At 47.1% G+C, this 26,212-nt stretch overlaps 2 protein-coding genes across 3 annotated transcripts in view; one reads left to right on the forward strand and one right to left on the reverse strand.

Annotated features, from left to right (window-relative positions):
* Positions 1-7,466, reverse strand: part of CD276 (CD276 molecule) — a 27,991-nt gene extending 20,525 nt beyond the window's left edge. Inside the window, exon 1 of one of the 2 annotated variants that reach the window (XM_055320113.1) lies at positions 7,426-7,466. The gene's annotated coding sequence lies outside the window, so the exon portion shown is untranslated. The remainder of the gene's footprint in view (positions 1-7,425) is intronic. The other variant, XM_055320114.1, reaches the window with a different exon arrangement.
* On the forward strand, positions 4,567-7,927 carry LOC129506164 (proline-rich protein HaeIII subfamily 1-like). The gene is made up of 2 exons (XM_055319616.1): positions 4,567-4,614; positions 6,920-7,927. Exons 1-2 carry the CDS (start codon positions 4,567-4,569, stop codon positions 7,925-7,927), a joined length of 1,056 nt encoding a protein of 351 aa, XP_055175591.1.
* Positions 7,928-26,212: the final 18,285 nt, after the last annotated feature.

Consider the following 26,212-nt stretch of genomic DNA (forward strand, 5'->3'; position numbering starts at 1 on the left):
AGGTATCTCCAAGTTTACTCAGCACCAGGACGATCACAGGGGCCAGAAGACAAAGCCACTGAAAGCAGATTATCACCTCCCTACCTGGCCTGAACGTCTGCTCCTTCTTAACAGCTTCTGCAACTTCTTTCTTTGACAAAGAATCAAAACAGAGACTGAGCAGACCTTCTCTGGCCCAGTAGTCAGTCTTGATACTCTTAGTAACTTTCCTCCAAGTCCTTTATTTTAGAGAGCCTCTCTCTTGTTCTACATTGGCTCCTTCCCTGCAGGACACCCAGTCCATGTGGTGCTGGTGGGGCTGACCCCCAGCCTCGGGCCTCACTGGGTGACCAGACGTGACATCGGGGAACACTCAGTGATTGGCTCCGGAATGGGCCCATGAGCCAAACCACACCCAATCGGACTTCCCAGGGCTGTTCTGTTGGAGCGAGCGGGAAAGACTCTTTTATAAAGGTCTGGGTAGTAAATATTTCAGGCTTTGCAGGCCATCTGATAATCTGTCACGACTACTCAACGCTGCCATTGTAGCGGGGAAGCAGTCAGAGACAACGTATAAATGAATGAGCAGAGCCGTGTTCCAAAAGAACTTTATTTATGGGCGCTCAGATTTGAATTGCATGTAAATTTTTATGAATCACATTATTTTCTTCCAACCATGACAAATGTAAAAACCATTCTTAGCTGTGGGCTATACAGAAACAAGCGGCTAAAGATTTGGCCCATGGGCTGTAGTTTGTAGGAACTGGTTTACGGAAACACTGGCTCGAGTCTCAAAGACACCCAAGCGAGCAGCAGAAATGGGAACCAGGAGGGGACTGGTACATTAATTATGGCACATCTGGGGAATGAAAGAGCGTAGAGCTTTTTAAAAGAATGTGTACTAACGTGAAAGTAAGTCCATGACCTATGTCACCATCAATAAAGTTTACTGTCAACTGTATGACCTCATTTCTGTATTAACAGATGGCCCCATGGACCCAGGTCAGGTCCCCTACCTCTCTCTCCGTCTCAGCGTCAACTGTATTCCAGCACAGACCCCTCTTCCTCCAGCACGGGACCTCCTGGAGTTGGCTCCCAGGCCTTCTCTTCAAGGCTCCCTACTATTTTTTCCTAGATGATTTCATCCACTCCCGTGGCTTTAAGTACTGGCTTTATATGCCAGCAACTCCCAGAGTTTTTTTCTCCAAGCCCACACCTCTCATCTGAGCTCCAACCATCCCCTAGACATCTCTTAGCCAGTGACTCCCAGGCCTCTCCCTCTTAGCATGTCCCTCTTCAAACTCTTGATCTCCCCTCGAACCTATTTCTCCCCAGCTCTTCCCACTCGGGAAAGGCACCACCCTCCACCCTCTGCTCAAGTCAGAAACCGGGGTTTCTCTCACCTCTACAATCCATCACCAAGAACGACCATTCCTGACCCCAAAATATATCTTCAGGGTTGGCAAACTATAGCCCAAGCTCCACATCCAGCCCATTGCCTGCATTTGTTCAGCTCGCCAGTCAAGAAAGGGTTTGCTGGGGCGCTGGGGTGGTTCAGTGGTTGAGCGTCTGCCTTCGGCTCAGGTCGTGATCCCGGGGTCCTGGGATCGAGTCCCGCGTCGGGCTCCCCGCGGGGACCCTACTTCTCCCTCTGCCTGGGTCTCTGCCTCTCTCCCTCTGTGTCTCTCATGAATAAATAAAATCTTTAAAAAAAAAAAAGGAAACAGTTTGCTTTTTTAAATGCTTGAAGATCAAAAGACTATTTCATGAGACACGGGAATTACATGAAATTCAAATCTCAGTGTCTGTAAATAAAGTTTCCTTGGAACCCAGCCACCTTTCATTTATGTATTGTCTGCGGCTGCCTTGGCAGACAACGGCAGAAAAGCACTTGCAGAAAAGCACTTGCGATCATCGCGAAGCCTAAAATATTTACCTTCCGGCCCTTTGCAGAAAAAGTGTGCTGCCGCCCGATCCGGTTCCACCCAGTGTTTCCTCCCACCTGGGCTGCTGCTCTGTTCTGCTGAGTCGTCCCCGTCCTGGTCCCGGTCCCAGTCCCCGTCCCCGTCCCGGTCCCCGTCTGCAGGGCCACAAGAGCTTCCTGACGGCTCTCTCTACCCTCCCTCTCATCTCCCCACTCACTTCTAGACTCCGCTCCTGACTCTACATTGCTCCTGACTCTACATCGCAACCAGGCCAACCGCTCTAAAAACATAAGCTGCATCAGGCCGTCACTGCCAGTATTTGATGGTGGCCCACAGAGCCCTGCCTGGTCTGGCCCTGAACCCCTCCCCAGCCTCCCGTCCTCCTATTTCCTTCCCCGTAGTGGCCTCTTCTAGGAACTATGATGGGGGATCCATGCATTTTTGCAAACACAGTTCCTTCCTCCTGGATGAGATGGGTAACACCTCTTTATCCTGAGAGTCACCTTGGCAGGAGAGCCAGGCATGAATCTACCACTCCAGGGAAGTCCCTGTTACTCACTGCAGTTTTCTTTTTCTTTCTTTCTTTTTTTTTTTTTAAAGACTTTATCCATTTGACAGAGAGAGAGAGAGAGTGTGCACAAGCAGGGGGAGCAGCAGAGGGAGAGGGAGAAGCAGACTCCCCACTGAGCAGGGAGCCTGATGTGGGGCTGGACCCCAGGACCCTGAGCTGAAGGCAGACGCCAACCCACAGAGCCACCCAGGCTCCCTACTCATTATGGTTTTCTTTTCCTCACGTCATATGGGAACCTCCCTGAGAAGGAACAGCATCTGTTCTATGGACGATTGCATCCTAATTCCAGCAAAGGCCCGGCACCTGACGAGTGCTTGATGCACTGTCGAATGAATGAGGAGGTCTGTGTGCTTAGAAAGAGAGACAGGTGGATGTTTGTATATGGGAAAGGGTGACAGTGAACCCAACCCCAGGGCAGGGGAGGGAGGGCATCTATTCCTCCTTCGTAGTTGATACACTTCTGTGACTCTGACGGTGAGCAGGTCATTCCTTTGCAATTAACAAAGAAGAAAACAGCAACTTTGAAGATTTTTCTGGATTTTAGACCAGGCTCCATCCCTCACTTGCTAAGCTCCCTAGGGCAAACCCACTGGCACTCTGGATCTTGGTCACCTCAACCCTCAAAGTTCCTACCACCATCCGGGGCTGTAACCGTGATTCCCTGCTGGGCTGGTGTCCTCACAACAGGCTTCCTGGGAAAAGTGAGCCGTGGTGTTTTAGGGGATGACTCTAGTGTAGGAGATACAGTTTCAAGTCTAGACTTGGCCATTTCCTGGTCATGACTTTGGGAAAACATCTTCTGACCCTCAGTTTGGTCATTGATAAAACAGGGACCTAAACTGCCCTCCCACTGACCTTCCCTTTTCCAAAAATCTGGGTCATTTGGGCCTTTTGTGTTGTTAAGTAGAATCCTCAGGCTGCCTTGTGGGCCCCAGGGTGCAGCCAGGGCTCAAGAGCAGGCTGCCCTGTGTTCAAATTCTGATTCAAAAGTTTTGCTAGACACAGGACCAAGTATAAACGGCTTGACCTCTTTGAGACTTGATCCTCCATCACTAAAACAGGAGTAACAACCCCTACACCACAAGGGCTACTGGGAGAACAAAATAAGAACATGTAAAAAATAAAAAATAAATAAATAAAATAAATAAATAAACAAAAACAAAATAAGAACATGTACAGAAGGGACTTGGGAAAGCACCTAGCACCCACAAACAGCGGTAACAATTAGTCCTGCCATTATATTATTGCTGTAGTCATGGGGACAAGGCCTCCTGGGCCCCCTGCACTGAGTGTCCCCGCCCTCACCAGCCAAGAGCTCCTCTGTCGGGCTATGCATCCAGGTATCTGAGACCATTACTCCTTTTGTGACCCCGTTTCCACCAAGAATCCCATCTGCACCCCAGCTCCAAATCAGCAGACTCAAATAATTGGGTTCCATCTCTGCGTCTGGCTCATCCATCCCTAGTGGTCACCTCCCCCTTGCTTCTTGAGATGTGAGACCACAGTGCCAAGCATTGTGGGCTCCAGCCCCTCCTGGCCCTGCTGCTCCCACATCCCCCAGTAAAGGGCTGCCCCCAACCCCCAGCACACATTCCAGTATTTCCCAGGGAAGCCCCGGTGCCTGGGAGCTCTGCTTCTCAGAGGCACTATTTTTTCCTACTCCAGGGCTCCCAATAAAAGAAAAAAAAAATGCTTCTCATTTCCCACTCCTAGCGGGTTTCCCTCTGACATATTCAAATGCCCAAAGGAATTCCAGGTGTGGAGGAGGCATCCATTCCCTGAACCACAAAGAGAATGAGAGAGAGGGGCACCTGGGTGTCTCAGTGGTTGAGCATCTGCCTTTGGTTCAGGTTGTGATCCTGGGGTCCTGGGATTGGGTCCCGCATCCCCTCAGGGAGCCTGCTTCTCCCTCTGCCTATGTCTCTGTGTCTCCCATGAATGGGTAAATTAATTTTTTTTTAAACAAAAAAAAAGGAGAGAGAGAATGAGAGGCAGAGTGGGAGCACCGGTCAGAACTGGAGGGCAGGGGGCGACTCCGAGGACATAGGTGTGCTGAAGACCAGGCCTCTGGAAAAGCAGGTACTTTCAGCGATGGCTTGGACTGGGAGGCCTTCATCAGGCCTGCCTCCAGCTCTCCAGGTGAGTCCTCTCTGCCTCGCCGTGGGGACAGTTAGCCCATCTTGCCAGACTCCAGAACAAGAGGAAGCCCATACCTGCCTCTGCGAGGGGCAGAAAGAGCCTGTCCTGGAGACAGATAATATTCCAGCACCAGCATTTGCCAGCTGTGTGTCTCTGGGCAGGTGACTTCCCCTTTCTGGGCTCTGGCTTCCCCACTGATACTATGGAGCCAATGACACTCCCTGCTTCAGAGGACTGACATGATTAAATGAGATGATGTCTATGAAGCATCTGACACAACCCCACCTCTAAACCTGGAAACTCAATGTTCCTAGCTGGAACCTCATACTGCAAGGGAGGCAAAACTGCAGCCAAAGGGTGCATAAAAGGACATGGGGCCCTGTCCCAGATGTTTGATGCATGTGAGACCAAAGGAAATTTCTCATGGATCACATCAATCAGTTCCCACCCTCTTACTCCTCGCCCCAGGCCCAGGCCATGCCTCCCCCTTCTGCTGGTGGACCTCCCTGGCACTCCCGCCGTGGGGTGTGGAAAGAGGACCACAGTGAGAAGTGGCCACCCACTCAGAGAATAAGCTCATGGGCAGTGACATCATCCTGCCTGCCCTTCCTCCTCCTCCCCTGACCCCATGAATCAAGCCCCATGTGGTCATCATCTTGGAGGCTGGATTTGGATCATTTTTCTTCACACTCAAACCTCACATGTCCAACTATGAACCAGCCAGCAGCAGGCCAGGGACTTGCTCTACAACACTTTCTACTAGAGTCCTTGGTTGCTGTGGAATCCCAACTAAAACCCCCGCGATCATCCTGCCAATCTGACCCCAAGCAGTATTGCTCAGCTCACGGTCAAGGCTAAGTGTTGCTCCAAAGAATGAAGATTTATCTATGGCTCCAGAAAGGACCACAGGTTCAAGGATGAAGGAATTCCCCTAGGAAGACTCAGAAGTCAACCTCACCAGAGGAGGGACACAGCCTCTTCAGAAGGGGACAACGCTTCTACAAATGTCCTTTCCACAAATGTTCAAGCACCCAACCCAGCTGTCAGGCATCTGAGCATCTCGGACATTCAGCCCATCTACTTCCATTGGGTGCCAGGTCAGAGCAGCAGAGGACCAGGGACATGAAGGAAAAACAGGTCCTCCAATCCCAGCAGCCCTTCCCACCCTCCGGCTTGCATTAACACGGGCTTCTTCTCACCTCGGCCCAACTGAATGGTCCAGTTTCTTGCAGCACAGAAGTCTGGAGTAAATTGGAAAGCTCACTGAAGGCAATTGGGAGGAACCACCAGTGAAGTCATTGAAGAAAGGGAAGAACTCCAAACAGCAGTCATGGGATCGATAAAAGCATGGCCGAAGCCACTGAGTGCCAAGCTCACTCCCTCAAAAGTCCCTTAGTGCAAAATCTGACATTCACAGCACTGACCTGAAGTTGTGAAGAAAAATTTCTCTGGCTCCAGGAGCGTCCTGATGTCAGACTCTGATGCATGTACTACTATGGGAGAGGAAGGTTTCCTCGCTCTATAGTTAAGCCTAAGTGTTAGTGCTGAAGCTCAGGGATTCTAGATATGGGGACGTACTCACCCAAAATATTCCCATTCCGAAATGAGCTGGAAATATGAGCCATCACTCACACCCTACAGCCCCAGAGCCCTGCACCCCTCCCACCTCTCAGATCCGCCCCACCCATCAGACAAGTTTCAGCTTCCCTTTCAAGTTTAGGCCTCAATTTCCCTGGGCCTCCAAAAGTGTCCCACCCACGTGCAGGCCCCCAGACTAGGAGGAAGGCTGCACAGCATCAGATTTCCTAGGGACTTCTAGGAGGCCAGAGAGAGTGAGAAGAGCCTGGACTAAATAAAGAACTCCTTTTTTTTTTTTTTTTTAAGAACTCTCTTAAAGACAGGAGGGCTTCATTACTTTCTAATACAGAAGCTAACTGCCAAAGACAGGCGTGTAAGAAAAGGACCTGGGGCCTTAATTTAATGATGAAATTGACTCATTTATAATTATCCACATCCAATTTGAAGGTAAATTGTTTTTCTCAATTAAGTCAAACAGACTCTTCCCCCCTGCCCCCAGTCCTTTTCTGCTTTACTATTTGCCCAACGTTTCCCCTCAGTGATAGATCCATCCGCCTCTGAGTCATCTGTCACCCATTTCTCATTAGGGCAGGTCTGGCTTAGAAATAAAGCCCCTTTTCTGGCAGTTCGCTGCCTTCAGCCACCAGACCTGCCAACTCCCCCATGCCCCCCCCCCCAAACAGCATCTGAAGGCCTTGGGATACAGATTCAACACCCTCCCCTCTAGGGGGTCCCCACCGTCCTGCCACTGAGTCCCCAAATCCTCTCCATAGAAGCGTCCCACCTCCCCCACCGTCTCCCGGAGACTTCCCGAGCCCAATCGCCCCCTCCCACCCCAACACCTATTCACCCCCGGACCCCCCCATCCCCCCCCCACCCCCGCGCCCACTGCTGCCGGCGGAAGTTCTCTACTCCGTCCTCGGGGCCGAGCGGGGGGGGGGGCTCCTCACCCCTCCCGGCAGCTCACCCTCCTCGGGGTGGGGCTCAGGGTGCTTCCCCGCCAACCCGCTGCCCCGGGGAGCTCTGCGGCCCCAACCAGGGACACAGCGCCCCCGGGCCCTTGCACGCCCGCGGCCCGGGGGTCCACGACCACCCCCAGCCTCCGCCAGGGCCTCCCGGGGGCGGGGGCAGGTCCCACGGTGTCCCGGTGTCCCCGGCCTCCCCGGCCTCCCCGGCCCGCACCGCTCGCCGCAGACAAAGGCCGCCCCCGCCCCGCGCCACGCAAGCACTCACCGCCCGGCTCTCGGCACGCGGGGGCACCGGGGGCACCGGGGCGCCGGGGCACCGGGGGCGCCGGGGGCGCGGGACACCCGGACGCGGCGGTGCGACTGGCCGCCGCCGCCAGGCCGGGCCCGAGTGGGGGTCGGGGGCGGCCCCGCCAGGCCGAGGGGCGGGGCGGGCCGAGGAAGCCGCGGGCCCGGAAAGGCCGCCGGGCTGCGCCCCAGAGGCGGGATCGGCCCCGCGGCGCGGCCCCCGGCGGAGGCCTGAGCCCGCCCGGACCCCGCCCCAACCCCGGAGCTACCGCGGAGCAGCCCCGGACTCCGGCGGGGGGGGGGGGGTGGCGCTCGGCTCGGGCCCATCCCCACCCCTGACCCCCGAGCAGACCCCGGGGTGGGGGGAGGGGGCGCTCGGCTCGGGCCCATCCCCACCCCTGACCCCGGAGCGGATCCCAGGGTTGGGGGGGCCCCCCTCCCCGCTCTGCTCGAGCCCATCCCCACCCCTGACCCCGGAGTAGACCCCGGACTCCGGCGGGGGGGAGAGGGGGCGTTCTGCTCGGGCCCATCCCCCACTGACCCCGGAGCAGACCCCAGGGTGGGGGGGAGGGGGGCGCTCTGCTCGGGCCCATCCCCCGCCCCTGACCCCGGAGCAGACCCCGGGGTTGGAGGCCCCCCCCCGCTCTGCTCATCCCCCCACCCCCGCTCTGCTCATCCCCCCACCCCGCTCTGCTCATTCCACCCCCCCGACCCCGGAGCAGACCCCGGAGCAGACCCCGGACTCCGGCGGGGCGGTGGCGCTCTGCTCGGGGCTATCCCCCGCCCCTGACCCCGCCCCTGCCCCCGGGGTTAGGCGGGGGGCGCTCTGCTGGGGCGCATCCCCCGCCCCGTTCCCACACTCCTAGGGTCCGGGGTGTATTTTCTGCGCGAGGGGACAGGGACAGGTGACTGCCCGCCGACCACCCCGGTTCTGGGTTCTCCCTCCGCCCCCGGGCTGGGCCCGCGGCCTGGAAAGGGTTAACCGGGCTGCGAGGAATTAAGAGCCGCAGGAGCTCTCTATAAATACAGTGTCGTGGGCGCCTGAGCCAACCGCAGGGTAATTTCCACTGAGCTGGTTTTCCTCTTTTCCTCCTACCCTCGGGCCAGCCCTGCCCCCAGCCCCAGGCCAGGCTCCAAGCGGGGAGCAGCTCTGATTCCCCTCCCCGGCTCGGCTCTGTCCTTAGAGGCCCCAGCTCCGGCCTGGGAGGAGATGGGGGTCAGGCCCGGGCCTTGGGTCATCCCATGCCTGCACCTGCTCTCTGACCTGTTCCTCATCACTTACAGGCAGGAGCAGCTAAAGTGCAGTAAGGCTTCTGTGAGCCAGGGTCTAGACTCGGAGCTCTCCCTGCTGGGCCTCTTTAGATCCTTACAACGTAGATAATATCCTCATTTTACACATGAGAAACCTGAGGCTGCAGAAAGGACTCTGAGCTGGTGCTTTTGCCAGGCCCACCACCAAGTGGCAGCAGAGAAAGGGGAGGGGGCTCAGGAAATAGGAATGGATGCCTGTCACCTCTGTAAGCCATTGTAAGCACTGTTGTAAGCTCTTTACTATTTTATCTCATTTATAATCACAAATCAGCGAGGGGAATGCTCTTATTATCCTCATTTTTACAAGTAAAAAAATTGAGACACAAACAGTTTAATAATGTCCTAGAGGATCAAACTATTAAGTAGGGGAACAGGATTTGCCCCCTTGAATTTAAGTGCTGAATGCAAATTTAATTCTAATTTAAATTTAATTCTGTGGCAGTGGTACACGGGTATGCGTGTTTGTGAACAGTTCTGTATTTGAATCTAAGGGCACATGTGTTTCTGAATATGAGTTTGATACTGGCTATGTCTATGTAACTGCTTCTAGGGATGGGGGCAGAGAGAGGGGTTCAAGTCTTGGCCATCTAGTCCAGAGTCCTCCAAGTTCATAAGCCTCCCCATTGAGGTCATGACCCTCCCCACCACGCCATATTGCTCCCCCTGCCCTATCAAGGCCTGTCCAGCCTGGGCCTGACCTCATAGGTCTCAGGATGAGTAGCCCCCACTAGGCCCCACAACCTGAGGAGAAACATCCAAGGAAGAGGCGTCCCTAGGCTGAGAGAGCCAGGAGCCCTGCAGCCCTGCAGCACCTGGAGGTGGCATATAGCTAATCTAGAAGAATGCATTCTCCTTCCCTCCACCAAGTGTCAATCCTCTGCCTTGTGCCCTGCAATGGTGACACAGGCCCTGTCCCAGAGGACTTATGTCTGGCAGCAGAAGTATGACTCCGCCATGATGGACAGTGAAGGAATAGCACAGGGCAGCTTGTATTGGTGTGGAGCAGCAAGGAGACTTTATTGTAATTGCTCAAGAGAACAGGTTAGGAGGGAAGGAAGTGAGTATTGCCTCTCATTACTGGAAGCAGCAGCTTGGGAGGGTGCTGATACCCCCAAAAGGTTAGCAGCCAATGCAGGGAATAGACAGAGTGTCTGCAGCACAGGCTCAGCTGAGACTCAGACACCTGGCCTTGACACAAACAGCTAGACTGACCATCCCAGTATTCAGGAATCTCCAGGGTGCAGAGTGTTTTTCTATACCTGGTCAAAAATACATCATTTCCCAGGCTTCCTTGCAGCTAGAAGTGGCCACATGACCCATTGTGGCCAATGAGATGGAAGTGAAACTCATTGGGTGGGGCTTTAGGAAAAAGTTGCTCAAAGAATAGACTTATACTAGGGAAGACAGCATGGTGGTTCATCAAAAAGGTAAAAATAGAATCACAATGGGATCCAACAGTCCCACTTCTGAGTATAAACCGGAAAGATTGAAAGCAAGGTCTCAAAGAGATATTTGTACACCCATGCCCATAGCAGCATAATTCACAATAACCAAAAAGTAGAAACAACCCAGTTGGCCATTGATAGATGAATGACTAAACAAAATGTGGTGATACATACAATGGAACCTTATTCAGCCTTAAAAAGGAAGGAAATTCTAAGAAAAAAAAAGAAAGGAAATTCTGACACATGCTACTACGTGGATGAACCCTGAGGGCACTGTGCTAAGTGTACTAAGTCAGTCACAAAAAGACAAGGAGTGTATGATTCCACTTACATAAGGTCCCTGAAGTAGTCAAATTCCTAGAGACAAAGAGGAGAGGCGTGGTTGCCAGGGTCTGGAGGAGGAGGGGATGGGGGGGTTGCTGCCAAGTGGATATAGGGTTTGTTTTGCGAGATGGGAAGGGTTCTGGATGGGTTGCATCACAACAGTGAATGTACGTGATGCTACGGAACCGTGCACTCAGGCATGGTAGAGATGGGTACGTGTTATCCTGTGTATATTTTATTACAATGAAACATTTTTGAGAGTAATAATAAGGAGGGGATCCCTGGGTGGCTCAGTGGTTTAGCGCCTGCCTTTGGTCCAGGGCGTGATCCTGGAGTCCTGGGATCGAGTCCCCCGTCGGGCTCCCAGCATGGAGCCTGCTTCTTTCTCCCTCTGCCTGTGTCTCTGCCCCCCCCCCCATGTCTATCATGAATAAATAAATGAAATATTTTTTTTTAAAAAAGATAAATTTTTTAAAAAAGCAATAATAAGGAGCAGGCGTAGCTGGCATGTGCCTTTGCCCTTTGCCTTTGCTCTTCCTTTTCTCTGTGCCCAAAGTGCAGACACACAACCGGTTGTAAAGCAACCATCCCGCAACCATGGGGACAAAAGCCTAGGGTGGCCGAGGAGAAAGTCAGAAGTGTCTGGCTCCTGAAGGCATTGGGGAACTGCCACCTATACCCTGGATTGCCGCCAGCCTTTGGCCAGGCCCAGAGCTGCCGTTGCTCATTCAGGACTGATGAGGGATGAATAGTGACCCTCTTCCTCCCCGGGGCCTCTGGAAGGAACTTCAGAGCATCACTCTGGCAAGGGCGGGGGCGGGGGGGGGGTTCTGACCCTCTTATTCCTTTCCCCAGAACAGAAGTTCTGAGCTGCTGATAAAATTCAGAGACAGCTTCCTTGTGCTTCCTTTAACATACAGAAGGACAAGCATTTTCCTCCTCTATCGGAATACCCTTAAGTCAAGCAGGCTGGATTCCCTAACCCAGCCTTAAGGTGTGTAGAGGGGTTGGCTCCTTAGAGCAGCTAAGCAGCCCATCTTTCAGAAAGCAGCTCAGAGACACCCGCATTCCTCACCGAGGAACAATACGCAGAACTCTACATTTCCGTAAGAAAGACATCAAGTCTTGGCCACGCACGCTGGGGCCCTTTTGGGCATTTTTTCCAAGTTCCCCAGGACACTTCGCAATATCGTGGCCTTGACCTTCCCCTATTCAGGCTGCACATTACCTGCCGACTTGTTTGCATTTTTGGGTCTCAAGTCCCTGATGTTTTGGCAAAGGCTACAATCCCACCCAGGCCCACCCATTCATTTAAGGGCACACAGGGCTGCCATCTGGAGCCAGCTCGCCCGCCCACCCAGACTGTCTAAGGCCACCAAATTTTCCCTAAATGACCGGATCCAGTGTAGGTTTGAATATAGAGCATAGCGACCACTGCACGTTCACGCTTTCTGCTTTTTATTCCTGGCACTCTAGTGTTGGAGTAGACTTCAGGTGTCTAGATCCAAATACTTCCAGCTGGAAGCAGCTGGCTGGCAACATAACAGGAGCAGCCTGAAAAAGCGTGGAAGTGGCCACAATCCCCACACGGGATCCTTCAAGAATGACTTACCCCTCTGCATGCGACACATACACTGCAAAAATCCCAAAACGTCTCCTAACCAGGCTTGTATAACTAGCTGCCCTTATCTGACCCACTGTCCGCTCTTCTTTTCCCCACCCCCCCAACCTCTCCAGTATCTGGCCTTCTCCCCTATCCCTGGTGGAAGCTGTCAACCCTCCTCCTGCTTTCCTCTTCCACCTCCATCCCAGGCTTCCAGCGTTCCTGATACCAGGAATCTGTCTTGGAGTCTGTCCTGCTGCTGGAGGGGCAGGGTGGTTTTCCAAACAGGAGGGCTGGGATGGAGTTAAGAAACAATACAACAGAAGTCAAAGAGCACTGTGGTGCCAGGAGACGTTTTTCCCTCATATTGGGAATTGTTTTTGTTGTTTTCGTTTTTTTTTTTTTTCTGACTTCTAGTCACGTGCAAATAACCCAGTGATCAGCACTTGCACAACCCTGAGAGTGAGCACCTCCTTCAGTGTTGCGTCACAGGGGCCTCATTTGTGTGCCCCTGGCCCTGGTCCTGTTGGCCTATGACAGGGTCAGAGAAGAGAGCACAGAACAGAACAAGAGTTCCAGCTGGAAGAATAAGACCAAGAGCCCCGGGCTTGGAGATCAAGGGGCCCCACATGAGAAGCCAGCAGTGGAGACCTTCTGAGGAAGACCGTGGATAAGCTGCTTGAAATCCAGAAATCCAGGTGCTAAATCGTAAATGCTTGTATTGCTCTTTTCATTTACGGGGACTCCTTATGGCCACTTGATTTTAGCTGGACTTGAGATGCTGTGCCTGGGAGTCTTCAGGACACATCTGACCATGGTCCCAGCCCTGGTCAAGGACACAAGGAAAAGCTTCGCTGCCCCAATAATGAGAACAGTTTATTCCATCCTCCTGAGTTGAGTGGGGCATTATTCACCAGCCAGTTCTTTTTTTTGACAGAGAGAGAAAGTATGCAAGCAGGTGGCAGGGGTGGGGCAGGGCAGAGGGAACAGGAGCAAAGGGAAACGGAGAGAGTCTTTTTTGTTTTTAAGATTTTATTTATTTATTTGAGAAAGAGAGAGAGAGAATGGGGGGAGGGGCAGAGGGAGATGCAGACTCCCCACGGAGCAGGGAGCCCCAAGTGGGCTCAACCCCAGAACCCGGAGATCATGACCTGAGCCCAGGCAGCCGCTTAAGCCGCCGAGCACCCAGGCGCCCAGCCACGAGGGAGACCACCGATCCCAGCCCTTGCTCTTGCCAGTTTCCCTCCGCCCGGTGTCCCTCTGGTCTGGGGACATCCGGTGTGTGCTGGAAGTGGCCCCTCCTGGGCTCAGTAGCCTCTCAGGTGGCTGATCTTGGGAAGCCGCCCAGGCCACGGTACGCAGGCTCTGCGAGCTGCAGGATCCCCAGTCAGCCCTCCGTCCCACCCTGCTTCTGCCACCAGAAGTGGGCTCTCTCCCCAGGCCCCAATCCCCAAAGACACTCCCGGTCTCAGAGCGGGGAGATTAGTTCTTATTGGCTTAACTACTTATTCTATTTTTGTGTCACGCAGTTGCTAATGAATTACAATTTTGCGATTGTTTTCTTAAAACAGGATTTTCAGCACAATAACATATTTGGCATCTCTTCTTCTTTCCTCGTTTCCCATGATGATGAGATCATCACAAATATAACTTCTAAAGAAATCTCTACAACCAGACTTTCTGAGGAAACCCGACACCTCCACAGCCAAACCCCGTGATGGGCCTTGGGTTTCCAAACAGGGCCTTGAGCAGCTGCAATGACTTTATCCACTTGGAGAAGTGCGTGGCCACCTCTGAGGAATGTCCCAGCCACCCCTGGGGTGTCTCTACTCACCCTAGAAATTCCCCGCTCCGCTCTGTGAGGGTCAGCATTATATCAAAACGTGGTCACCCTGAATCATCCTTCACACCCTCCACACCTCTGTGAATATTCACACCACTCAGTTCCCTATCACCTCAAGGACCGGTAGTCTATCAGAGGTAGGCCTCTCAAACTGGACAAATCCACTTATTTCCCTGTCATCTTCAAGAAACACATGTCACCTTCAGCTCTGGTTGGTTTTCACATGTGCTGCCCAGTGTTCTTTGCTTGTCCCATGTAATTTCCAGAATTCCTCAGGGCAGGACCCCAGCTTATTCTCCTCCAGGCTCCTTAGCCAGGCCCCCCCACCCCATCCCTCCTATTGTTATAGCTGGAAGAAAGTTTGAACTCTGGCGTGAATGCCTCAACCCAGGCTGGGAGGGGTGCGGTGCAGATGGGATAGTAGGCTAGAAACCAGGACATCAGGGCTCTCCTCCCAGCTCTGCCAAGGACGCTACATGTGACCAGGCTAATGGGTTAGCAGCTGTTCTGGGTCTTTGCCTCCTTTTCCTCTGAAAGAGTCCTGCCCAGTCTCCTCCAGGGCCTGCTGAGTCACCAACTGTTTCTCACTGAGAGCACCTGAAGGTATTTTCCCCCTGGGCTCTGAAGCACGCAGGACTAATAAAGCAGGCTAGCACACGAGCAAGCAGTCTGCAAATTCCAGAAGGGACAGATTGCCTCCAACTTTCTGAACCTTTTACAAGTTGTCCCTACTCTGGTTGACAGCCACACTTGCTATCCTGAGCCCCCTCCTGGTGATGTGTCAAAATGCAACTAAAAATTAGGGCCTCCATCCTCACTCCAACCTTGGTCTCTAAGGATGATGCTCCTCAATGCCAGTCTTGGGGTTGGAGGAGGAAGTGGGGGGGGGGGGATGGGGAGCAGTATGGGCTGGAGCTGTGGAGGTCAGGGAAGGGTGCCCAGAGGAGATGGGCTGCTAGATGACCCTGAGGAATGGAAAGAATTTGATAAGTGAATAGCATCAGAGTCCTGCCCAGGTCTAGCACTTGTCTAAGACGTTGCACATGGGAAGACCCTGATCTGATTACCCTGGTGGTGTGCTTCATGGGTCTGAGACCAGGAAAGTGGTCAGGTGGGGGGAGGCAGAAGGGGAAAACCACCCTTTAGAAGAGCAGAGACAGAAAAGGAGAAAGAGCAACTGGGCCTACTTGCTCTGCCTACCCCTGGTGCTATGGGTGAGACGGGGTGCTCCTACTGAGGCTGGTCCCTTCTTGCATTCTCTCATCTCCTTGAGGACATCACTCCAGTCACTCTCTCTCTCTCTTGCATCATCAGTCTTTTCACTCTCTCCCTTGATTCATTCACTCTCTTTCTTGAAACATTTTCTACTTCTAGAACATTCCCATCTCTTGCTTTTCTCCTCCCTTCATTGGTTGCTCCTTCTAATCCCCTGGGCTGGTCTTTCTTTTCCCGCCAACTTCTTCATGTTGGAGAACACCGGGTCTTAGTACTCAGCACTTTTTTCTTCTGGCTCTGTGCCCATTCCCTTGGTCATCTCATCCTCCAATGGCTTTCTATATTATCTATGTTCTAACAACTCTCAAATTTAAATCTCCGGTTTGGAATGTGTCCTTGAATTCTGTATATCTGACTACCTATTCAGCATCTCCACTTGTCTCCCACCAAAAGTATAATTTCCACCTCCTCCTCATTTGGAAATAAAATAAAACCAAAAAAACCTTTTCTCCTACAAGTCTTCCCCATCTCAGGTAATGACGACTTCATTCCATTCTTCCAAGAGAGCCAAAAGCCTTGCAGTCATCCTTGATTTTCCTCTTTCTTGCAAGCTCCACATTGGCAATCCTACTAAATCAACTTTCAAAATATATTCATAACCAGATGACCTCATTCCACCTCCATGGCTACCACCCTGGTCCAAGCCATCTTCGTCACATGTCTGTGTTGCAATAGCATCCTAATCTGTCTCTTTGCTTCCTTTTCAAATTTACTATCTACACAACACCTAGGGTGATCCTTTTAAATATAGGCAAATTTTCATTCCTCCAGATTTCTCCAAGGTAAAAACTGAATCCTTAAATTGGCTTAAAAAGCCCTGCATGACCTGGCCCCCTGCTATTCCTATGATCTCATCTGCCACTCTCCTCCTTGCTTCCTCTTCTTGCTCCCTTCCTTGTGGTTCTTTGAATACACTAGGCATATTTGCCTCAAGACCTCTGCAGGTGCTATTCCCCCTGACTAGGACAGTCTTCTTGCAGGTGTCCATATAGCTCATTCCCTTACTTTTTCCAGGTCTCTGTTCAGATGTTACCTTACCATGGAAGGCTTCCTTGACCACTCTTTATGAAGTGATACTTGCCTAGTCCCCATCCCCAGTCATCTCCAACTCCTTTCATCTGCTCGATTTTCCCCCCTTAGAATTTACTAACCTTCTGACTATATTACTTGCTTATGTGTTTATTTTCTGTATCCCTCCATAGAATATAATTTCCATGAGTCAGGACTTTCTTTTGTTCATACAGTATTCCACCTAGAATATTGCCCGGCACATTGTAGGTGTTCAGCTGCAGCTTGATGAACAAGTGGATGGGTGAATGGAAGGACAAGTAGTTGAAGAGCACACACATGAAAAAAGGTTTCAGTGTTTTTTGTTTTTTAAGATATAAAGAGACCTGAATTTATGTGTTATGGGAAGATACCAAGAGAGGAAGATGAAGACAAGTTGCATGGGGGAGAAGGGGTATGATATGTGGTACATAAAGATCTCTAAGAAGGCAGAAAGGGTTGGGATTCAGAGCCTGGTGGGAGCCACTTCCTCCTTGGGCTGTAGGGAAGGACAATGGAACAATAAGGATGAGAGATGGGAAATTGATAGTGGCTCTCAGTCTTCTCCCACAGAACATTTGCTGAGTGCTTGAGCGGCACAGGAAGCTGAGGGTGGGTGTGGAGGGTGTGGAATAACAACGTGAAATTTCCCACAGACTCACAATGCTTAGGAGACAAAATCCTGCTAGAGAAGGAGTAGTTTTGTCAAATAAATAGCTCTCTCTTATGATATTTGCCAAATTTTGTTGCCATGTTGATTGCGAGGCTAAAGAGCTAAGTTCAAACCTCTGAAAGGCATAAATGAATATTCCATGATGTCTTATGGCCAAGGAGGTAGGGACTAACAAAACTACAACCCCACCCCAATCTGGTTCATTTTCTAATCATACTGTTGTGATAGGCTCCTTATCTGTCTAATAAAGAAAGGGTAAAACCTATCTGGGGAAAATATCATCTTCAGTCTAAGCTCATTACATACAATATCTGGTGTACAATAAAGAATTCTTTTTTTTTAAAGATTTTATTTTATTTACTCATGAGAGATACAGAGCGGGAGAGAGAGAGGCAGAGACACAGGCAGAGGGAGAAGCAGGCTCCATGCTGGGAGCCTGACGTGGGACTCAATCCCAGATCTCCAGGATCACGCCCTGGGTTGCAGGCGGCGCTAAACCGCTATGCCATCCGGGCTGCCCTACAATAAAGAATTCTAAGGCATGTGAAAAGGCAAGAAAATGTGATCACATATTTTCAGGAGAAAAAACAATAATAGAAGAAGACCCACAGATACCCCAGATTTTGTGGTTAGCAGACAAGACATTTTATTTTGCAGACAAGACATTTTAAATAACTATTGCAAATATATCAAAGAGAAAAATGCAAGGTATGACCAAATCATTAAAAAGAAAACTTGAACAGAGAATTTTAACCTATAAAAACATCAAACAGATTTTCTGGAACTGCAAAATATAATATCTGTAATTACAAATTCACTGGATGGATTTAAGGGGAACAGACAGGGTTGATGAACTCAAATATCAATATAAATTATCCAAACTGAAGCCCACAGAGAAAAAAAGAATGGAAAGGACAGAGCACAAGAGACATGTGGGACACAATCAAAAGCTTAAACATATGTGCAACTGGAGTCTCAGAGGAGAGGAGAGAGAGAATGAAATAGAAGTAAAATTGGAAGAGAAAGACCAAAAACTTTCCAAAACTGATCAGAGATATCAGTGTACAGATTCAAGATGCTCATTTGAAACCCAAGCGAGTAAATACAAAGGAAGGCACATCTAAGCACTTAAAAGTCAAATAGCTAAAAACCAAAGCTAAATAGCAAATTTTAAAAGCATCCAGAGAATGAAGACCCATTACTTTCAAAGGAGCAATAGTAAAATTTGAAGATTTTGCACCCAAACTATAGAACCAAAAGGAAAATGGAATGACAATTTTGATGTGCTAAAAGAAAAAGTCTGCAAACATACATTCTATCTCCAACAAAAATATTCTTCAAAATATGAAAACACAATAATGACATTTGCAGACCAAAAGAAAAAAAAAACCCAAAATGTAGCCAACATGATTTGCTATTGGTAGAAGGATAGTCAAATCAATGGAATCAAACAGCATCCAGAAATAGACCCACAGATATACAGTCAAATGATTTTTGACAAAAATGTCAAAGCAATTCAGTGGGGAAAGAAAAATGTCCTAAAAAAAAATGGTACCGGAACAACTGAATATCCATGGGAAAAAAAGACTTCAACCCCTACATTATTCTGAATGCAAAAACCAATTTGATACGGATCATAAATTGAAACATAAGGGCTAAAATACAACTACCAGAAGCACTAGGGAAATATCATTGTGACCCCTGAGAAAGCAAAGATTTCTTAGAGAGGCTTCAGAAAATATAAACCATAGAAGACATGATTGATAAATGGGACCTCAGCAAGATTTAAAACTTCTGTTCATTGGAAAGCACCATCAAGAAAATAAATAGGCAAGCGATGGAGTGAGAGTAAATATTCACAACACGTATATCTGATGAAAGGCTTGTATCCACAACATATAAAGAACTCTTGCAACTCAATGATAAAAATACAAACAACACAGTGGTGCCTGGGTGGCTTAGTTGGTTAAATGTCTGCCTTCAGCTTAAGTCATGACCTCAGGGGCCTGGGATCAAGCCCCATGGTGGGCTCTCTGCTTGGCTTCTCCCTCTGCCTCTCCCCCCTGCTTGTGTTTTCTCTCTCTCTCTCTCTCTCTCTCTTTCAAATAAATACATAAGTAAAATCTTAAAAAAATACAAACAACACAGTTTTTTCAATGGGCAAAAACACACATTTTACAAAGGAAAGTATACCAATGATTAGTAAGTGAATGATAAAGTACTCAGAAGCATTAGTCATCAGAAAAATGCTAATTAAAACAACAACTAGGCACCAGTCTGATATGAGGATAAGAAGAACAATACATCCCCAATATAATGGCTAAAGTAAAAAATATTGACAACAATACGAAGTGTTATAGAGGATGTAGAGCAACTAGAACTCTCATATATTACAGGTAGGAGTATACAATTAAACTACCACTGAAGGAAACTGGTGGTTTCTTAAAAAGTTAAACATACATATACTCTATGACCAAACAATTCCACTCCTAGATATATAAAAACATATGTCCACAAACACCTTATATAGGGACACTTGGCTGGCTCAGGTGGTTGAGCATCCAACTCTTGATTTTGGTTCAGGTCATGATCTCCTGGTCCTGGGATCAAGCCCTACCTCGGGCTCTGGGTTCAGCAGGAAGTCTGCTTGAGGATTCTCTCTCCCTCCGCCCCTCTCCCAACTCACATGTGTTCTATCTCTCTCTCTCTCTCAAAAATAAATAAATAAATCAAACAAAAAGCGTTGTATAAGAATGTTCATAGCAGTTTTACTCATAATAGTACCAAGCTGGAAACAACTCAGATGCCCATTAGAAGGAGAACAAATAAACTGTGGTATAGTAAAGCAATGAAAGCCTACCAAGGAGTAAACAGGAAGAAACTGATACAAGTGACAATGAGGTGAATCTCAAAAACATTATATCAGTTCAAAGAAACTAGACACATGAATATTCATTCTGTCATAATTTCATTTACATGAAATTCAAGAATAGGCAAAATTAATATATAATGATAAAAATAAGAATAGTGGGGGCTCCTGGGTGGCTCAGTGAGTTGAATGACCGACTCCTGGTTTCAGCTCAGGTCATGAATTCAGCTTTGTGGGATTGAGCCCCATTCAAGAGAGTCTGCTTCTCTCTCTCTCTCTCTCTCTGCCCCCCCCACTCACACGAATTCACACACATGTTCTCTCTCTCCTTCTCTCTCTCAAATAAATAAATAAATCTTTTAAAAAATAAGAATAGTGGTTGCTTCTGGAATGAGAAGAGATTGTACAGGAGCACAAAGGAACTTTCTACGGTAAAGGAAATGTTCTGTGTCCACCAAAACTAGCTAAATAGTTCATTGAAGATCTATGGCTTTCACTGACTACCTCAAAAAACATCATGCCTGACGGCACACGCCATTAAAAATTATAAACAAGCCAAGATTAATGGTATCTCCACCACTATTCAACCTTGGCATTATAATAATGCAGATGAAAAAGTAAAGAGGATTTAAGGTTTGGAGAAGAAGAGACCAAGATGTAATTATTTCCAAATGATAGATATGATCTTCTGCATAGAAAATGCAACAAACTACCACACAAAATTTTAGATTAACAAACAATATTAACAAAAATGTTTAAATCAGTAGCTTTCTTCTATATCAGCTATTACTAATCAGAAATTATAATATAAACACAGATGCCATTCACAATAGAAATAAAAAACTATGTAATATATAGAAATGAACTTATCAAGGAATGCACAAGAAAAGCATTAAAACTCCAGTAAGAGGGATCCCTGGGTGGCGCAGCGGTTTGGCGCCTGCCTTTGGCCCGGGGCGCGATCCTGGAGACCCAGGATCGAATCCCACGTCGGGCTCCCGGTGCATGGAGCCTGCTTCTCCCTCTGCCTATGTCTCTGCGCCTCTCTCTCTCTCTCTCTCTCTGTGACTATCATAAATAAATAAAAATTAAAAAAAAAAAAAAAAAAAAAAAAAAAAACTCCAGTAAGACATAAATGAAGACAAGAATATGTGGAGAGATATAGTATGGTAAAGAATGAAAAATTTTAACACCACAAAGAGGTAAGAGGTAAAATTTCCTTCTAATTAATTAATACATTTGGTAGAATTTCTATCAAGAATAAATTAGAAACATAACAAATTGATTCTGAAATTTGTAGGGAAGACCAGAAGTTCACAGATAATTAAGACAACTTTGAAGAAGAGCAAAGAATTTTTCTAATACATATTAACACACTTTACAAAGCTGTAGTGCTAAAAATAATGTAGAACTAGAATTGAAACAGGGGCATTTGGGGCAGCCTGGATGGCTCAGCAGTTTAGTGCTGCCTTCAGCCCAGGGCATGATTCTGGAGACCCAGGATCGAGTCCCGCATCGGGCTCCCTGCATGGAGACTGCTTCTCCCTCTGACTGTGTCTCTGCCCCCCCCCCCTCTCTCTGTCTCTCATGAGTAAATAAATAAAATCTTAAAAAAAAAGAAAAAAGAAACAGGGGCATTTGGCTGGCTCAGTAGGTAAAGCATGCAACTCTTGATATCGGGGTTGTGAGTTCAAGCCCCACATTAGGTGTAAAAATAAAATTTTAAAAATAAAATCTTAAAAAAAAAGAGACAAACAGGTTCATGGAGCAAAAGTAGATGTAATGAATTTGAAATATGATCAAGATGGAATCACAAGTCAGCAGAGAAATAATGAACTTCATAGTTGATATTGAAAATACTGGCTTATTTTAAGGATTAAAATAAAAATTTCTGCATAACCCCTTAAAAATGAATTCTAGATGCATTAAAAATCTAAATGAGGAAAATATAAGATGAAGGTGATAGAAGAAAGTATATGATCACATCTTGTGACCTTGGGATAGGAAAGGACTTAACTTTTTAAAAATTCTTTAAAAAACTTTTTATTTAGAGAAAGAGAGCATGCATGCAAGCAGGTAGAGGGAGGGGCAGAGGAAGAAGGAGAGAGAGAATCTTAAGCAGGATCCATGTCCAGCACACAGCACAAGGTAGGGCTCTATCTCACAACTCTGAGGTCATGACCTGCGCCAAAATCAAGAGTTGGACACTTAACCACTGAGCCACCCAGTCGCCCCAGGGAAGGATTTCTTGAGCAAGATCCCCAATGCACAAAGTTCAATCTGGAAAAAAAATCAATGAATTGATCTACATCAACATAAAGTATGTCTACTTGGTGAAGGAGACCACAGTTAACAGACAAATGGTAGGGAGAAGATCTTTTCGGTGTTTAAAATTGATGAGGCAGCACTATCTTCTAGACCCTACCAGTGCTCTAATAATCAACAAGAAAATGACAGGAACTACAATGAAAATGGACAAACTATGTGAGATAGTCATAGGTTTCATAAATATTTCTGGTTTCCTCCTGGACACATGATGGGATTACACTTTCCTGCCTCATTGGAGTTAGGGGTGGCTGTACAGCTTGATCAATCAATGAAATTTCAGTAATAATGACAATTGGCACTTCTAAACAGAAGCTTAAGAATCATTGTGCTGTTTAGCACATTTTCTTTCCTTTTGGCATGGTGACAAGCAATGTTAGAGATGGTAGCCACTCCATTAGCCTGGGTCTCTGAACGGCTGTGATAAATGGAGACCCTGCTGACTTGCAGTGACCTAGAAATACTCATTTGTGGTTTCAGGCCCTTAAGATTTTATGGTTGTCTGTCACCTAGCCTAATTTAATCTATCCTAATGATGTAGGAAGGGGATTCCAACATAACAATATAATCTAGAATATGTGGCAATGGCTTAGGAGCTGATCACCAGGCAGCAAGGAAACTGTAAGCAGGTGTTGGAGGGATAGCATTTTATGTCATGTAGTGCAAAATATTGGATAAAACTGTCATCTGCAATAACTTGCAAGGTAGGTCTTAAACCTGGGGGAAAGGAAGATGATAGTGAGCATTAGTTTCTGTTGACTGCATTTGAAATAAGCAGAAAGCAGTTGGCACATTTCCAAGCAGGAATGGGAAGAGATTGAGAGGCACCAGAAAATGGGGTCTTGCACAGTTGGAAGTGATAACTGCTTCTCAACCCTCACAAGTAAAAGGAAAAATGAGGAGAGCTTGGAAGGACAACATTGATTAAAATCTCAGCCTTTTGACAAGGATCATGTCAAGTTGTTGGCTATTTCATCCATTGATCAAAACCGTTGAATGGATAAAGGTGTCTCAAAATGAAGGTTCGACTAAAGGTGAGGCATCAGCAGCTTCTTTTAATCTGACAAAATGGCATTAAGATACTAAATGTGCAGTTCTCCCACAACAGCCTGATAAACTTAATACCTTACCTGCAATAATGTAAAAAAGAAAGGTTGGGGATTAGGGTGAGCAAGAAATCTAACAAATCCAAGAAATACATCTGGAAAATGGCTGTGGATGAGCTCTGTCACAGGGAACTGATTAGAATGAAACAAATAGGGAGGCTCCCAAGGTTTTAGAAAGTATTGCATGACCAAAGAAATTATGAGCATAAACTTTATGACCCTGTGAACCTTAAAATGACTCTAGGGTCCCCAACCATCAATGGGCAGGAAATGTGCTGATGTCTGTGTTAGATAAGGCCAGTGAGGATGATGGAAAGGAATGAACCTTCCAGAAGGTACAGCCAAGGCTTATGGAGAGCAAAGGGCAAGGTAGCTACTCCTAGAAGAGGAAATCAGGGCCAAAGCAAGGAACCATATACATTCCTGGGATGGAGAGTGTAGATGACAGAGTGGAATGTAAAAGGAAACCAGAATATGCCATCCTAAAATATGCCACTTTGGTATAAGGATTATTTTGAGCTAAGGGCAATTGAGAAAAAGCAAATACAAGAAAATCTCCCTGTCCTTCTCCCATTTGCCTAAAAGCAGAACATAAATTCTCAAAGGTATCCCTACTTCCTTCTCTACCAGGGAAAACGAAACCTAATCACTAGAGATAACTTTAGACCTTCCCATCCTGGAGTTACCAGAGGAATCTACAAACTTTACTAACTTTACTAACTAGCCTCTCTCTACCATTAGTTTCCCATATTCGCCACCTTGGAAGGCTAAAAATGAGTGTGGGGTGTTTTGTTTTTGTTTTTGTTTGCCCTGTCATTTCTCTACAAATGTATTGTTCTTTGTTGAAGATGCTGTATAAACCTGCATTCAAGCCATCTCTTTACATTCCTCTTTCCTGAGTTTCTCTGGTGTATATATGAAATATACGTTAATTGCCTTTTGTTTATTTTTCTCTTATTAATCAGTCTTTTGTTACAGGGGCCCCTCAAAGGGTAGAAAGAAAAAAAATTTCCTTCCCTCCAAATGCTTAGACAATTATCTTATGTAGGGAGAGAGTGTGGAAAAAACCCAAATAGAATAGTGGGTTTTTATAAGTGGAAAAAACCCAAATAGAATAGTTTTTGAACAGAAGGACAGACAATGGTTGTCATTAGTGATGTTCACTGAATATTTTCCATTCTCTTCCTTCTGGACACATAGTAGGATTGTACTTTACATATCCTTAAAGTTAACTGTGGCCATGTAACCAGCTATGGCAATGAAATGTGCGTGGATATAACGTGTGTCATTTCTGGATGGAAGCTCGGAGCCAATACACGATTCACCATGCATTCTTTTCCTCTGGGATAACAACTGGCAATATCTAAGCTTATGGCTGCTCCATCGTCCTGAGTCCCTGAGTGGCTGAGGCCTAGAACCTCTCTGACAACCAGCAGAACAAGAAATAAACATTTCTTCTTTTAAGCCAATAAGAGTTTTTGGTTGTTTGTTAGAGCAGCATAATCTAGTATATCCTGGCTAATATAATAGGCCCTCTGCAGAAGGAGAAACCCAAAGTGTTATATATAAATAGGAAGTAATGCTCAAGAAATACACATTAAAGCAGCAATGAAATACTACTTTATGTCCACCAGATGGGCAAAAATGAGAAAGTAGTGAAACAGCAAGTGTTGAAACACATGGGCAAATAGAAATCCCTCCCAAGTGTTTGTGAGAGTGGAGAGTTTGAGTTTGAGGTAACTGAGGTATCCAACACCAGAGAATAAATTTAAAATGTAGTGGAGGATTATAAAGGAATACCAGCTGCATCCTAAAGCATTAGTTGGATATTTATAGAATGTCATAGATATATATTTAAAATAACAATGACTGAAAAAAATAAATCTTTTAGTACTATTTATATCAGTTAAAAACGCAAACATACATGATGCAAAAATACATTTGCCCTGTAAAGAAGTTGAGAATGGTGCAGGATGACCAAATAAGTAATAATAATGGTAATAATGATGATGATGACGATGGAAGAATGTTAATTGATTACTATAAACTGAGGATTAATTCAGTCTAACACACCAGAGGTTCACAAAAACAAAGGTTGATTAATGAAGATGGCTGATGGCATTCAATTGACAGAGAAAGCACAGCAGAGAAACTCATATTCTAAACAAACAAAAGTAGCAGAAATCTGAAACATAACCTAGAGATGAATTTTCTTAAAGAGCTTCAAGGAGTCAGCAAGGGCAAGGAGCACAAGTGAACAGTGGAGTAGCTAATTAAAGGTCTGCCCTGGAATTGAGCCCCTCTCTATATATAGAGCAGCTGGCTGCAGTGTTTGGCCCCAGGATAGAGCCATGATTACCACTTTCTAATCAAATTGAGGAACCTGCCTGAAGGGAACTCCTAGTCAGTTCTTAAGACCAGAGAATCAAATTAAGCCCAAGATAATTCTGTATATTCACAATATAAATGGAGGAAAAGAAAAAGAGAGTAAAAGAATGTAGCTCACCCATGATTGAAATGACATATTTACCTCCAGAATAAAGTCTTCCCTTTGTTTTAACCGTGGTAGCTTATCTGACTGTTCCCAACCTAGAGCCTTCTATCAATGCTGCAATCAAGGAGTGATCCCAGTTGTGGAAATTGAGCTTCAGTTGTTAAGATAATAAATATGAACTATATATCAACCTAGTCTTGTAGTCAGAAACTATAAATGTACAATTAAGAATCACTAGACATTAGGAAAACCAATTGCATGGAAGAGAGGAACAAAGATGAATAATTAGGACATTCGACCCTGGAGGAAACAAAGCTAATTCAGGAGACAGAGAACATTAAAAAAAAAAAATTATTTAAGTGAATTAGTGTCCTTGTAGTTAATCAAAAGCAAACTGCATCTATAAGAATATGCTCCTATGAAAAGGAGCATCAGAAAACAAAAGAAATTAT

Source organism: Nyctereutes procyonoides, unplaced genomic scaffold (assembly GCF_905146905.1).
Source record: "Nyctereutes procyonoides isolate TBG_1078 unplaced genomic scaffold, NYPRO_anot_genome, whole genome shotgun sequence".
NCBI classification, from domain to species: Eukaryota; Metazoa; Chordata; class Mammalia; order Carnivora; family Canidae; genus Nyctereutes; species Nyctereutes procyonoides.

Excerpts from the sequence above, each read along its gene's own strand:
- LOC129506164 (XM_055319616.1), top strand. The coding sequence starts at position 4,567 with ATGGCTTGGACTGGGAGGCCTTCATCAGGCCTGCCTCCAGCTCTCCAG. Across the intron at positions 4,615-6,919 it reads GCCTGCCTCCAGCTCTCCAG|GGGGTCCCCACCGTCCTGCC; the intron begins GTGAGTCCTCTC and ends CCTCCCCTCTAG.